We start from the raw sequence: 15,848 nt of genomic DNA, 5'->3' as shown, positions 1-15,848 counted from the left end.
TGGAAAGAGGAATGAATGTGTCTAACCCTGTACACTCAGCAAAATCTGATCTCACAGCCTGAGATCATTTGCTGGCTTCAAGTCACATCTGGGAGTTACTCCTACCACAGTTGTTTCTAGGGATATCCAAGCTCCACTTCTAAACCTCCCTATAAACCAGGAGCGTTTCCCATTCAGCACTGCAGGTGCCCCCTCCCTTCCTTTCTGTTGTTTCTGGGTTTGTGGTGGCCTCTCGTGGGATATGGAACAAAGAGTATAATAGGGGAAAAAAGGAGCATGGCATGTGCAACCTCCCACCAGGCTGACCAGGCCTTTGGCTGTTCATCACTGAATCCAGTGGCAGTTTGCTTTGAACTACCCATCCCTGCCAGGAAGGGTTGATCTCCATACCCTGAGCCACCAATCCAGACCACTTGCAGCACCAGCAGGAGCCATCCTCTAAAGAAAAAGCCTCCAACAATGCAGCTTTTAAATGCCATTTTTGGTGTTTCCTGATGTTGATCAAGCCCACAAGAATCATCTCCCTTGTCTCATTTCAACCCTTCTGCTTGCTCAGTCAAGGAGGTGGATGCAGGTTGTAACTGGATTTGTTTTGAGCCCCAAGAGAAGAGTTCAGGGTCAGGCTGGGATCATAGCAACCATTCCGGCTGTTTCAGTGTTCCACTTAGCCCAAGATCTTCTGACTTCAAGACACATGGACTGATTGTGAGTGAATATACTACTTACTGCAGGTCTAATACCTTCCTCCCCTCCATTCCCTAGTAAGCCCTCATGCTCACAAAAACCACTGGGTTATTTATTCTGCCACTCCTCAGGATTACTCTAATATGGCTTTCCCATCATGACCTTGCATGCTTTGGGCTTTTCACAAGCTCTTTATTGCACTGTGCAATTCCTCCTGCTGTAGAAGCTCTTCTGCACCTTGGCCAGTGGCCCTGCGTTGCTTTTGATCCAAAGGAGTTCATTGCCCAATGTTTAATGTTGCTTTTTTGTTTAAATGACATCATTACTAAAGTGCTATTTCACATTATTGCTCTCCAGACCTTTTTCATATCCTTTCGCAATCACCTCTTCCAGCAAAGTCACATCCTAACCTGCTGCCAGGGTGGTGGTCTCACCTGTTAGTATCTTGTCTGAGACTGGAATGCCACTTACTTGCTTCTCATTAGACCTTTGCTCTGCCTTCATACTCTAGCTGAAAAAAAAGGTCATAAGATCTAGTTTAACATTTCATTTTCTTAATAACATTTGCTAACAGCTACATAAAAAATGTCTGTGTTCTGAGTTTCCTCTACATGACATAAACCTCATGGATTCCTGGGCCAGAACTGAAAACCTGTTTGAAAACTTCTGTTTGATCATAAATCAAGCCCAATCATTTCCTTTTTAGTAAACCCAGGCCCAGTTAAGAGTTTCCAGCCTCCACGATGGGTCCATAGTGTTGCCATGAGTCTTGCTCAGAGGCCAGGAATTCACAGAGACTCCACTTTCATCACAGCACCTGTAGCAGCTTCTGCAACGTGACTCTCCAATGGCACCACTTGATAACTGCTGCTCTGCATGACTCCGGATGGAACAGTCTCCTTATCCCTCCATCTCTTCATAGCTCTTCCAGCACCCTTCCATTTGTTTACTGGCTGTCACACTGGCTGCCTTCCCCAGTGGGAACTCTGCCTCCTCACACAGTGCATGGAAAGCCAAAAGCAAAGGCTCTAATTTGGAAGTGCTGCTGAAAGCCTGGTAGATGGGACCCAGAGAAGGTCCCAAGGTGTTACCGTGGTGCTTTTAGCTGCTGCTACGGAGAGAGGTCAATGGGTCCTAAATAAGCCAGTCTGAGGAAGTCTCAGGAACCAGCACTACCAGGCTGGGGTGGGAGAATCACTCCACGTCTGCCCTGGCTTAGCAGCTGAGGAGCAGGCAATGAAACCATACAGTGACAGGGAAATCAATAACCCTTAGCAAAGGAAGTCCATGAAACACTCCTTAACAAGTCGGTAGTGGGAAACTTCATTTTATGCAAGCAGGGGCAAATCCACTGTATTTTAAGCCCACAGTGTGTAGGAAGTAGGTATAATTAACAGAAACCTCCACTCTCAGGAGTACACTGTCCAGATCTTTTCATATGCCATTTGATGAAACTCCACCAGTGGCCTGGGTACATTTCCAAGGAACTGACTTCTGGGAAGGCATTACAAAGCTGCTCTGTAACCATTGATGACCTGTGCTCAGTACTGGCTTGGTTCCTCTTCAAATCCACAACATTCTGCTAAGAAAACATTCTTTCCACTTCAAGCAAGCTTCTCCATCCTGAAACCAGTCTGGTTCAGGCACCCAATCTCTTCCTGCCCTGCACTCACCCCAGACATCAGAAATAGAGACTTTCTAATGGAAGGGCTTCCATGACAGCAAAACAACTGCAACACCTAATACATCCTGTCTCCTCAATTCTAGGGCTGCTTTTTTTCTTCAGGCAAGAAATAAAGGAGAAGCAACTGTTAATATTACTAACCTTACCTATAGTTGCCACTATGAAAGTGCTTACACTTACTGTTTTCTGAACCTTTGATATCTACAATGAAAGGAGAAGGCCTCGCTAGCAAATGCTGTATTTCACATCAAAAGGACCCGAGATATCCATGAAAAAGCCAGAGGGAATAATTCTTGAGAGCTGGAGACCTGAAAATCAAATGGTTCATGTTCCAGGACAAGGACCTTCATGGATGCAGGTGTTTAGCCCAGTCTGAACCACTCCTGCAAGTCATGTAGCCACATTCTATGGCTGAACACACATTCTTACATATGTGTTTAGATACCCCCCAGCAAAACCCAAAGGGCAATACACCTCATTATGGGATAGTTTGCATTATTCCATTTTTAAACAAGTGCCAAACAAACAGACCTCTCCCACAGCAGAACAAGGAATTACTTGAAAGGATTCACTTTCTACATAGAGAATGCAAGTGTGTTACTCACTTATAGAAAAAGCAAAGAAAAAGGCAGGGTGGGACTCCAAAAATACTGGTTTTCAAGTGATTTATTAAGATACTCTTTACAGAAACAACCTCTTATTTAACCCTGTGTTTGCCACCTTCCCCCAAGGTTAAAGCATGTCTGTAAAGCAGGAATGCTCTGAGAAGAAAGCAAGCTTCTCCCACATCAGAAGTTGTGTTGCTAAAACTTAAAAGTATTTATACATTTAAATGAGCCTCCAGGGACAACCTGAAAGCTCACCACTCTCCTATTTTCCTCACTAAACCAGAGGGAGGAACACAACTCCATGAGATCCAAACACACATCAAACCCTTTGTGAAGCACTGGATTTTACATTACACTGAAATAACCTCAGTGCTTCTCCATCTGCCCAGGAGAACTGCCAGAAATTAAAACAAAGGAACATGTACACTCTTTGTAGTCAATCAAGGGCTTCAATAGCTGGTTTTACACTCAGCTACAATGACATCTGTCTTGAAGAAGCCCAGTTTAAAGAAACTTTGATGCCCCTTTAGAAACTGAGGATTTTTAACAAGTCTGCTCCTTACAGAACTCCTACCCAAGACAGATTTAATAGGTAACAGATACTCTTAAATATGTTTTTGAATGTATCCATCAATTCCAGCAATTTTATTTCTTGGAGTTTAGAAACCATGCCTTTTAGCTAGCACGGTTTAACTTCTGTGGCCAGTTAAAGAGATCACTTCACATAGCACTTTTGCAACCAGAAACCTTCAGAAAGCCAGAAGCTTTGTTCATAAAAAGACTTTTCCCCTACATGAGTTCCTTGAATTGACTCTGTGCTAACGTGGCATTGTTTAGGATGAACACACACTTCAGCTATTTTCAAGGAGCGGGTGTTAGAAAGGATTCAAATACAGTTTGGAAGGAAGGATTTCAAATTTAATACTGAAATAAAGTAGTTTTAATTAGTATTCTAATATTCTATTACCTTTTCACAGTTTATTAGCCTTTTAGTATCCACTTAGTGAAAGAAAACTAGTTTATAGCATAGAGTTTATAGGTAGTTTCATTTACTGGCTTTCATCTCTTATCAGTTTATGTCACTCATCACCATCATGTCTAAGCACCTTCTTCATTCAGGATCACTGAAGAAATGTCAAGATCTTTTCCTCCTTTTCCTTCACTGTTTTAAGTTCCCAATCCATGACTTGTTTCAGTAACACTTTTTATAGCCACAACTGAACCTGCAGGGAAGGCAGTTGAAACAGAAATACTACACAATTTGAAGGATAAAAGCATTGAGATTCCCCTGATAATGAGCAATAGCCCTTTGCTGTGAATGTTCTATACTACATTACTCACACTCCTGAAGTCAGAGCTGGGCTGCATTCACTGCTGCACACACACTTCTGCACCTTGGAGAAATCCTTCCTTTTTTCTGATATGCTTTTTATTTGTGACAACATTCTGTGCATTAAACTGAGCTTTCAAAAATGACCATTCAATCTAATAGCACTTACCAAGAGCTTTGAATGCAGTTCAAATACCCAGCACACAAATGTGGTAAGACTTAAGTCCATAGTTACTTCAAAAGAAGGCATTTTTCCCATCTTACTCACAGTATTATTGTTTGGATCCCAAATAGCAGCATGCCCAAGTAGCAATGCCTCTGTCTCACCAGGGCTGGAAACAAAGCTTTACTGACATTAGGGATTAATCAACTGCATATCCTTAAACACACACGCTGCATTACTTCCAATCTACTGCATATTGAGACCATGCTTTTTAATTCCACAAGAGCCCAATAAACCCTTCAATGTTTACTTAAGGGGATTTCATGGTGCTTTTGTTTCATGGAGGCATTTAGATGAGCTCTGATCTTACAACATCTGCATCATCAGCCATTCATTTGTGAAAACTAAACACACACAACTAGCTCCATACACCTCTCCTGCACATGCCTGCTGAATGCTGCAAGGTTTGTTGGTCCAGTCGTAGAGATGGAACCCAAATACAGCCAGCCCAACCTCTGTCCCAGCACTACTACACACATTAAAATAGGAAAACGCTGAGGGAAGATACAAAGTTCTGGGAAAAGCATCATTACAGCTATTAATGCTTATTATCACATTTTAGAATGTCTATAAAAAGCTTTAAGCTTTTTTATATAAAGCTTTTTAAGGATTCTAGGGGATGAAGGAAGCTATAGAAACGTTCTGATCCCAAAAGATCTTCCTAAACAAAAGGAAAACGCATGTTGCTTCGAATCTGCGTCAAGCTGCTCTGCTGGCATCCTTTCCCAGCGCTACATTAGCTTTCCCTCTATGTCCCTCTTGTGGTAACTGGAAAGAACTGTACCAGCTGCAGTGGAATAATTCCCAGCCCTGCAACGGTTTCTGCTTTGTTGCTGTGGTTTTGGTGCATTAGATTTATTTTTAAAAGTATATTATATTATTTAAATATTTTGGTTTTATTATTTAAAGTCTGAGTTTTGGGTTTTTTTGGGTTTTTTTGAGATATTGTCAGTGTAGAGGGAAAGAGTTGAAAGCAAACCCAAACAACAGCAGGTGTTTCCTGGTCTTCCATTGGCTGGTCCTCACGTGAGGTACAATTGTATGGAATTTTCACTTGAAGACTTGTTTCAGGGAAGAGGAAAAAGCAAAACCAGAGAGAAATGAAGGATTTAAAAGCACAATGAACTAAGCTGACCCTCCAACAAAAGAAGAAATAGAGATGTGAAGTGACCTGCACGGTAACTGCATTGTTTTGTGCTATATTAACACACTGCTAACCACAGCGCTCCTAGACAAACACATCACCATGGAACGTGCAAGGAGTGGGTATTCCTTAAGCATTCTTGTCAAGAACATCTCATCTCTGTTTCATTCTCATTTTCTCCTGAATTCTTTATCCCAGGATAAAAAAAATACATTTATTTTTTCCTTATCCAACATTGTCATTTGAAGTAGCAGCTTTGCAAAGACTCCTCACACTGGGTGTGATTGGTTCAGAACCCCCCACGTCATGATGACACTTCCCAGCACTATCTCCATGGCTTGGAGTTTTCACAGACCAATCAGTTCATTCCCTTTGGTAAGAGCTGGTTTTTAGCCCTCTCCTGTGCAGTCCTGAGTGGAGGATGCTATCGAATCCCAATGCAGTGTGCCTTGGAACTGAAAGGAGTTTCAAGGATAGTTCTCTGGCAAAAGCAAATTATTTTGAGTCAGGACTGTGTTATTTCTATCAACACCTAAACTGCTGTATGCACCAGTTTTACACTGACAACCCTCAAGAACCTTTATCACATCATCTCTTCAAGTTAATCACCTGAAACCTCTTAGCTCTCAAGCAAGCAGAAAGCATCCTTTTTTAAACTGAAATTCACCCACATTTGTTCTCTTGGAGAGCTTCTTACAGCTAAGCCTGTCCTGCAAATCTAGCATCTAATTATGCATAAAAATGGTAAAGCAGCACCAGAATGTGTTCCAGTTTCCTCAAGTGTTACCTTTTTAAATTTCATATGGGCTGCACAGCAGCAGAGCCCAATGAGTCAGAGCACAGTGCCATCTCTGCAGCAGCCCAGCCTGAAGAGAGAGAGAAAACCTGCACCAAACACAGCTTACACAAAGAATACTGTCATGGGGCTTTCTAATGTAGCCTGCCTATGTGCCTCCATGTTTAGCTTTAAAAGCCCCACAGTGGTCCACAGAGCTTCCAGCATGCAGTGAACTACAATTAAGCAGTAATATAATGAAATTCAAATGTACCCTCCTTTTGTATTGATATCAAGACTATTTGCAGTCTCCAGTTTAAACACAATGGCCACAACTAATCGCTGTTTTGATCCCTCAGCAAAACAGATCAAAACCAACTGCAGGATTCCCACATGGACCCTGCTCCTGCTTTCACCCACTTCCTGGAGGGGGATGCCCTGCAGCCCTCCAGCTTCAGCACCTCACACAGCAGCAGCCATCGGGCCTCAGGACCTCACATTCCCCTCCTGACAGCAAAGTGAAGTACAGACCTGCAGTTCTCAGCACATCTTCCAAGCAGCTTCCCTTTAAAAGCATTGGTATTCTGTGGATATGCAGGGGCCAGGGAAAGAAACCCAGCAGCACATCAAAACCTTGATCGGTTTCCAGGGCTTTTGAGGATTCTGTAGAGCAGCCAAATGCTGCAAGCACGGTGTGTTTATGAATAAATAAGTGTTCATACCAAGCAGCCTACCTGGCTTTAGAACTGTCTTCTTCAATTCCGCTTTCACCCTCAAGTAGGATTTCATGTTTTCTCAGTTATGCTCTTCTCTGAGCTACAAACCAGTTAATTTCAAGTCTGCTTAAAGCAAAGCAGTTTAGTTCATGCATGGATGCTTTCCAGCCAAACTTTCGGAGGGTTTTAATTCAGTTGCTTTAGGAATCAAACTGCCTTGTAACACCGATGAACTTACACATTGGTATACACTGAGTTATCTTGATGTCACCATGTTACACTGGAGCTGATGTGACAGTCCTAACTCATCAAATTTCCACCGTGCTCTTGATTTTAGTGGCTTGTTGGATTAACCTACTTTAATCTGAAGCCTGAATTAGGATACATTTATGATAAACTACTGGTACAGCCTATTCTTCCTCAAGGTTTAAAGCTAAAGATTAATTCAGACAGTCTGTATGCAGAAGTGATGATACCTGTGTTCCCTTTACTTGTTCTTTCCTCTCCTGGGCTTGGTGCACAGAATTCCTAAAACAAGGATGCTTTTCAGTCTTCATCTAGATCTTTTCAGCCTAACAGCTGTAAATCTGGTACATGCTGTTTCAGATCCAGGCTTTATCCTACACCAAAGGCAAGAATAAAATTAACATTACTTATAAAAGAAGACATATTTGCATCTTAGAGTTGAAGGCTTTAGTAGGGAAGAGGGACTGAATATCGAGCCTTTCCTATCAGTGTTTTTCACAACACACATGTTATCTTTAAAGACATTTGTTTCGTGCTGATAAAAGGATGTTGAAACGAGGGCATCCAAACCCAACACTTTGTATCTGGACAGGAACATGTGCTGCTCACCCTCTCTGCCCTGACCTCAGAGGATTCCTGTGGCCAACTCCCCTACCCTCACCTCACAGCAACACTGCAGTATCAGGTATTACAGATGTAATGGGTATTACAGCTAGAGCAGGTATAGCACCAGATCCTCCGGCATCACCACGTCTGCCTCCAAACACTTCCAGCCCATGCATAGCTCCCTTACCCAGACTATGTCACTGTTAGCCCAGACACCAACACTCATTGCCAACAGGAACACGATGCAAGCAGGCCACAGAACCAGTGGGCACAGGGGGATGAAGAGCCCCATGCTGTCTCCACAGAGGTAACCACCATCATGCCTCCCTTCACACGGACCTGGTACCACCACAGGGCTCCCACCAGCACCACAGCAGCCGCAGGCCCATCCATCTACACCTCCAACACCATCACCACCACCATCATCACCACCATCATCACCATCACCTCCACCACCACCATCACCACCTCCACCACCACCATCACCACCACAGCCTCACACGCAGCTCCCACCACCCCAACCCCTACCCTCGCCCCCCGCTACCACCCGCAGCTGCCACAGCCGCCCACCCTCCCTCCCCTCCTCGAACGCCCATTGGCTGTCAGAGCCGTCAATCACAGTCAGGCCCCGCCCCCTGACCGCGGTGGGGGGGGGCCTGTGTGCGCCCCCCCCCCAGCGGCGCGAGCCCCTTCGCGCCTTTTCCGCCGGAGCCCCGCCCCTTTCGCCCGCCCTCCCCAGGTGTGTGCGTGTTACGTCACGCCGCCCACGCGCACGGGGCGTGCTGGCGTCGCCGCCGTCGTCGTCCTCCGTGCGCTCCGCGTCACCGCTCCTGGCCTGGCGCGCGGCGGCCGCGGCCGGACCGGACCGTCCCGTTCCGCTCCTCGGGGCTCGCTCCTCCCCCCGGTGCCGCTCTCCGCCGTTGGCTCCGGTCGCGAGGGACCCTCCCGGGGTGGGGTGAGGGGGGGGGGGGCTGGTGTACCGGCTGCGGGCTCGTTGTTGGCCGGCTGGCGCGCGCGCGCGGCCTGGTGCGCGCAGCGGATCCTGCCGCTCGCGTAGCGCGGCGCCCGGGCTCCGTGAGGTGAGGCTCGGGCGAAGAGAGAGAACGGGGAGCGGGCGGCTGGGGAAGAGCCGCTTCTCCTCACCACCACCGCCGCCGCCGCCATGAGCGTGGAGGCGTATGGCCCCAGCTCGCAGACCCTCACCTTCCTGGACACCGAGGAGGCCGAGCTGCTCGGCGCCGACACGCAGGGATCCGAGTTCGAGTTCACCGACTTCACTCTCCCCAGCCAGACCCAAACCCCGCCCGGGCCCGGGCAGGCAGGGCCGGGACAAGGCCAAGGCCCCCCCGGAGCGGGGCAGGGACCGGCAGTCCCGATCGAAGCGCAGGTGAGCACAGGGCCGGGGGTGTGTCGGGGGGGGTCAGGGCGGCTCCGCCACCGGGCGTGTGGGGGGGGAGTCCGGAAGGGGCGGGCGAGCCCGGCCCTGAGGCCGGCGAGGGGAAGCCCTTGGGCGGGTTGCGGGGTTGGGCGCTCTGCCCCCGGCAGCGCCAGCCGGGGAAGTGGAAGCCGAGTGTGGCTGCGAGCTTGCCCCGCCGGAGGCCGGCGGCCGCTGCCGGCACAGCGCGGCCGGAACGGGCCTGGCCCCGGTTGGTTGTACGCTGGGAAAGCCGGCGGACTCCGTGGCTGTGTGGTGACAGTTGTGTTGCTTTTCGATGGGTTGTTGAAGTTAGCAACGCTTCGGGATGTTGCTTCCGATTCTTTTCCTCTGTAAAACAAGCGCAGCGATAGGTAGCATTTGATTACCAAAAGTTGGGTGCTGAGGAAATTCAGCATTAGTTCCTTTAAATTATTTATGTGACTAAAAGCAAAATGTGCTTTTAAGTTTTTCGCGTTACTGTTATTTTTATCGTGCTTTGCCACCTTTGCTGCTCCATGGTTGCTGGGCTGGTCTGTTTGGGTTTGCATGGGAGTGACAGTCGATACTGTCTGAGGTTTAAGTCCAGAGGTCTGGCTCCTCATAGCTTAAAAATAGGTGGTTTTGGGTTGTTTTTAATACACCCTGTTGATAATTGCTACATACATGTATTTATTTGACAATTTGCAAAAGTGAAAGTAGTATATGTTACCCAGGAAGACCATACCTGTCACTACTGTATCGGGACTGTAGTAAAAACCAAAACCCTGAAGAATTTCTGCATGTTTTTTAAAAAGTCGAACTGTTTTCCGCTTAAAGACCATGGACTATTCTAAGTTTCTTTGCATCCTCGTGTGGTCCTGTTATTAACAATTAAATGCATTTTATCCACGTTTTAAAGTTGAAATGCTTTAGGTGAGTTTTGAATCCTGAACCAAACACAGTTTGAGCAAGCTCAATTTTCCTTTTCCTTGCACAAGCTGATGTATCAGTGTCTGAAAAATCCAGCTGTGGCTAGAGGAGTGAGCAAGTGGCAGAAGGTAGTGTGTGCAGGTGCTGAGAGCCTGCAGGTGGTATTTTCCCATCCTGGCTGTATTGGATTTATCCCAGGCTGAATTGAAGGACTTGTACTCAGCACACAGCCTGGGCGTAGCTGCTGTGCCCTGACTTGCTCCGGGTTAGTGTGTGCATAAGACAGACTCAGTGACTGGATCCCATGGACTGTTTAATTTCTGTTTACATACAGCTTTTGCATTTGGCTTTGGTAGACTTTATCCAGTTTGAGCATTGGAATATCAGGATTACTTAATAGTAGTAGTAAAACCTTGCCTATGTACAGTTAAACTACACATCAGTTGATTAAAAAGGCAGTTTTAATTAAATCCTTTTTAGTTTTTTAAAGCTTTAATGGGTTGTGATCATTCTAGATCTCACAATAGACAACATGTGGCCAGAAGAAGAAGAAAAACCACCCTAAAATAAGCCTCATAAGTTAGAAGGCCAGACAAGAGGATTAATTTGTTCTTTTGTCTAAACATGTTTAGAAAAGCTTTGAAGTAAAAAGGGGGAAAAAATAGCTGGAGAGTACATTCAGGTACTGGTGTGTTTGTACCCATCCAGCCTGGCAAGAAGAGGCTTATTTATTACATATTTAAAGCTGAGTATGTTTAGGATTTTTTTCCACAAACTCTTGTGGTCAGCCTGATCCCAGTTTTGACTAGAAATGTAAGTTTTGGGCATGGTTGGGAGAGAACTATTGCAAGCAGATCTCTGAAGTTAGAGCAGTGTAATATCCTCCTGAGCACAGCAAACCCCAGCTCCTTGGAGCTGTTCAGACTTGTACCTTGCAACGGTCTCAGGAGTGATAAGATCAGAAATTAAGTGTTTTGTGAAGATTCTGGGGGAAATTTTGCTGCCTTCAACAAATAATTTAAACTTGTTATGGATTTTGGCAGGGGATGTGCTAAATAGTAACTTCTAAATTGATCACGTTCATGTTTTGTCACTGTGATTATAAGTAAAGCTGCTTGAGTAAAGAATGTGTATTTGAAGCTGGTGAACATTGGACGGATGTACTTTTACTCTGCTGTTTCATACTCTGCTATCATTTTAGTGTCCTAGAATTTAAAAAGATGAGTTGAGAATTCAGAGCACTTGCTTTCATGAATAAAGTGATTAATTCAGACAGTCTATAAGAGCTCCATTCCCAATGTACATTTAACTAATAGTTTTAAGAGGATGTTGTTACAATTGATTAGTGTCTGACTGACAAGAGTGAGCAATCGGGAGCACAGAACCATGTCCACTGTGTTCTCTTCAGGAAACTCAATCTCTAATGTTTATATATGATTAAAATCAAACCTGAGAATTGATTTTTCTGAATATTTTAAGATCAATTCTGATTTCTGTCTAATTTTTTTCACTCTTCCAGGCAAGCACTTAGGGATGATGCTCAGAAGCGGTCATATACTCAGTGGGTCAGTGCTGAACAAGACACATGGTGCTGATGTGTTAGTTAAGCTGTTGCCGCAGTGGTTGAAGGAGGCTGGGGCAGCTGTTACAGTTGTGGTCTAGACTATGGGGGCTGGATTTAACTTCCAGTTCTAACACAATCTTCTTGTCTTGGCAAAATAACCTTCTCCCTGTTGCTCAGGTCCCATCTGGAAATACAGCTTACTCCTCACTGTTTTGAAGGTGCTGTGGGATGACTCTTCTACATAGCCACTTCCTTATTTTGAAAGGGAAAGTAAACAGTATAGGAGATTATAAGGTGTACAGTAAATAGTCTCTAGCTTTAATATAAAGAATTTACTAATAACAAATAGTTGGGTTATTTGTGCAAGTCCAGAAGTGTGTATTTTTTTTTCCTCAAGCATGAGAGGGAAATGACCTGAATTGGGACAGTGTGACAGGTTGTCCTGCAGTGACTGTGCCATATCGAAGGGCATTGCAGTCCTGGAGCAAGAGTATTCTTCTAGCAAAATACCTACTTAACTGCAGTTAGTTTTCTTGTTTCAGCTTGAATGCACCACTTTAGGGCAGAACTATATCAAGTGGATGTAGCTGTGTTCACGTGGGGATGAGCTCCTGATGCAGGTGGGCTGTGTTAGTCAGCAGCACCAGGAGAAACTGAGAGGGTTATATTCTGTTACTACTGATTTGGGGCCTCACTTACACATGATTGGAGGAAGCCACTACGTAATCTGGTTTACTGTTCTGTTACTCAGTTCACTGGGCCTTTATTGTTGTCCCTTGACCAGTATTTTAGAGGCCAAAAAGGGAGCAATGGAGGGAGCAGTACCTTGGTGATAGTTTCAGAGCACCTCGGTGTTCCTCACATTGCTGTAGCTGTTGAACTTGCTGTGCTGGAAGTTTCAGTCAACACTTTTAAAATAAATAAGACACCCCCCAGCTTGTACAGTTGATGGTGCCAGATTGTTAATGACATGCATATAGGCTAACATCACAGTAGGTTCAGAACAATAGTTACTCACTTCCTCATTGTCTGCCTGCCAAGGCTGAGTATTTCCACAGTCACAGGTGACATCATTCTGCCTAACTTGGGAAGGATTGGAGCTCCCTGAGGTGTAGCTATTACAATCACCTGGTGCAGGAGTACAAATAACTTGCAGTTGTAGTTTTTTGAGTTTCTGCCTAAAAATCTTTGCAATTTTATTACTGCTCAGCAATCCATTTTTTTATGAGCACCCAAAAAAAATTATCAAAGCTATCAGCTGCTGTGTATAATTATATATATAATGTGTGTTATGGCTCTTTGGAACAGCCTGATACAGGTGCACCTGTGAATACTTGGTGTTTGTGCCTCTAAGATGTTCAGATTAACTTAAGACTTTGGTATTCCACCTCTTCCATGTTCAGTTAGTAAGTTATCTTCATGCTTTGTAAAATGGCACTATGTGTTTAAAATGGATTTTTATCTTCATCTGTGGAGGTGCTATCACACAGCGAGCTGGTTGGGTTTGGGGCCATCATACTCATGGGTTGTTGCATGCTGCTGCAGTTCCTTTTTCCCTCTGCTGCTTTTGCACACTCTGACCACACTCTGTGCTGATGGTTCCTCTTAGCTGATTCTTTCTATTAAAAGCCAGTACTTGGAGGTAACATCCGTAGAAAGTCAAACCATTTAGATTGTGTTTTGCAAATGCACCTCATTTCATTTGGAGATAATGAAACAAAGCTGCTGTCATTGATTCCAGCTCTTACTGCTGAGGGCAAATGTGAAGTGGCTTCCACTTATTTTAACTCTTGCAAGTGGCTGTTAAATTTTAATGTGCAGTACTGACACTGGCTGGCATGGAACCTGAATGAGGCTCTCAGAGAAATAAGCTTGTTTGGATTTGCTGCTGAGTTCTGGCTTTAAAATGCTACAGCAACTATTTTTATCAAGTTTCTTTTAATAAAGATTTAGCATTCTCCTCACTGGGGGCAGCTTTCTCATCTCCTGCAGAGAATTAACTTAGAGATACCAGATAAATTGCATTAAATATCTTAAGTGCAAGAGAGTTATTAAATACTGTATCAGTAGACAAAGGCCTCGAGTGATTCTTATGATCCTGTTTATTAGATAAACTTTCAGAAATAAATCTCATCATAACCCAATACCTCTAAAAACATTTGGGGGGGGTGTTAATACATATGATAGGGAAACTACCTCAGCACTCCTCTTGAATGCTCTGTCAGCATTATGTTAACCATTGCAGGCACTCTGGTGGTCCCTTTCCCACCTTTTTCCACTCAAAGTGAACATGGACTGTGGGACACTTCCCTCTTCTCAGGTTTTAGTGAGAGTCAAAGGTTCAGGTGACTCAATTAACATTCTTTTTGGAGGGAGGCCTATGGGGCAATGCTATGCACAGATCTACTCGTTGACGTTTCCACTTCTTGATGCTCCTTCCTGGGGGTGAACACTATGCTCAGAATTGCCAAAATGCAGTTATTTTTAACAGGAGAGGTGCTTGGTGTGTAAAAGCTGCTGACACAGCACCAAATGGTGCAGACCTTCATGGTTCTGGCAGTGTATCCTCAGTGGAAAGAGCGCCTGGTTTGTATGTGCTGCATTAGCACCTCCATCTCTGAGGCATGGTGCTCTGAAACTGGAGCTGCATTACAGGGTTTGCACTTCTGCAGTTTAGGAAATTGTGTCATACCTAAACTGAACTGATAGTCAAGGCAATTTTGTGAAATTAGGTGTATATGAGAACAAGCTGCTTGTTTTCTTGCTCTCTGTTGTCCATGTGTCATGAAGTTGTACTTCTGATATCTCAAAGGTGGGAACAAAATTGGTTTAGTGGATAGACAACAGCAGGAATAGGTGAGGAATGTCCTATACAATAAAGATCCTGGTTTCAGATGGATTTCTAGAATAAAATGAAGGATGCAAAAATCACAACTTTTGATACTCCTGGATTTGTTTAAATGGAATTTGGTGTGTTGTGTAAGATGCAAAAATGTCAGTACAGAAGAGCAGTATCCTTTGTTAACTTTTTCTACTTACCAGGTGGAGTTTAAATAGTCCTGTAAAATAGGAGCTAGTGAAGCAGATACTGATGCTGTAACTGGGATATGTTTCAGCTCCTTTCAGCACTTTCCTTTTGAGATTTGCCAAATGAAACCCAAATTTTTGCTGTGAGGAGTGGGGTTATTGTCCCTGCCTTCATGTTGTGGACTGTATTTTGATTGTATAACTTAAGCACTGACCTTGTATTTCAGGTGAATGGACCTGATGGCATTCTCCAGAATGGAGCTGTGGATGATAATGTGGCTAAAACCAGCCAGCTTCTGGCAGAGTTGAATTTTGAAGAAGATGAAGAAGATACTTATTACACAAAGGACCTTCCTGTGCATGCTTGCAGGTAAGACCTGAGCTTTGCCCCAGGCTTGTTATATCCAGAAGGCAGCAGTACTTTGTGGCAGTGAAAGGTGTATGCTTAGAGGATTTTGGGTTTTGAGAGCAACTTCTTTGGAGACAGCCATGTAGTGGTGGGAGAATGGTGCCCTCTGGTGAGCTCTTTTGGGTACTTAGGGCTGCCTTGTCCAGCAGGTTTTGGACTTCCCTTGAGAAGTAAGTAGAAAGTTAAGCCAGTCTAAGGATGGTAATGTTCGGAAGTGTTGAAATACCTGTGACTCAGAACAGAAGTTTAGCTTGTGTCTGATGCTTTTAGCAACACTCATGTTCCCTAATTTTCACTTCCCTGTGATTTTGGACAATGCCACACAGTTTAAATGTTGTAGTTGAGTTTTCCTATAAGCAAGTACCCAATCACTCCCTGTTTTTTCACTTCTAATTCCAGTTACTGTGGCATCCATGACCCTGCATGTGTGGTTTACTGCAACACCAGCAAAAAGTGGTTCTGTAACGGGCGTGGAAATACATCTGGCAGGTAAATAACAATGACAG

At 44.5% G+C, this 15,848-nt stretch overlaps 1 protein-coding gene and 1 long non-coding RNA gene across 3 annotated transcripts in view; one reads left to right on the top strand and one right to left on the bottom strand.

Moving 5' to 3' along the window:
• Positions 1–3,061: 3,061 nt before the first annotated feature.
• On the bottom strand, positions 3,062–9,414 carry LOC117437207 (uncharacterized). Its single transcript, XR_004550393.1, has 3 exons — positions 9,220–9,414; positions 7,641–7,784; positions 3,062–4,199 (listed from the first exon to the last, which is right to left on the bottom strand). It is a non-coding gene; the product is annotated as an uncharacterized lncRNA (long non-coding RNA).
• The window catches only part of UPF1 (UPF1 RNA helicase and ATPase), a 22,426-nt gene continuing 15,584 nt past the window's right edge, over positions 9,007–15,848 (top strand). For both annotated transcript variants that reach the window (XM_034070779.1, XM_034070778.1), the window contains exons 1-3: positions 9,007–9,403; positions 15,161–15,303; positions 15,742–15,831. In XM_034070779.1, coding sequence (XP_033926670.1) covers positions 9,179–9,403; positions 15,161–15,303; positions 15,742–15,831 — 458 coding nt within the window. In that variant the 5' untranslated portion in view covers positions 9,007–9,178. The remainder of the gene's footprint in view (positions 9,404–15,160; positions 15,304–15,741; positions 15,832–15,848) is intronic.

Source organism: Melopsittacus undulatus, chromosome 19 (genome assembly GCF_012275295.1).
Source record: "Melopsittacus undulatus isolate bMelUnd1 chromosome 19, bMelUnd1.mat.Z, whole genome shotgun sequence".
In the NCBI taxonomy this organism is placed as follows: Eukaryota; Metazoa; Chordata; class Aves; order Psittaciformes; family Psittaculidae; genus Melopsittacus; species Melopsittacus undulatus.
Note: the sequence above shows the minus strand (reverse complement) of the source record. Positions and strands in the feature narration are given on the sequence as shown.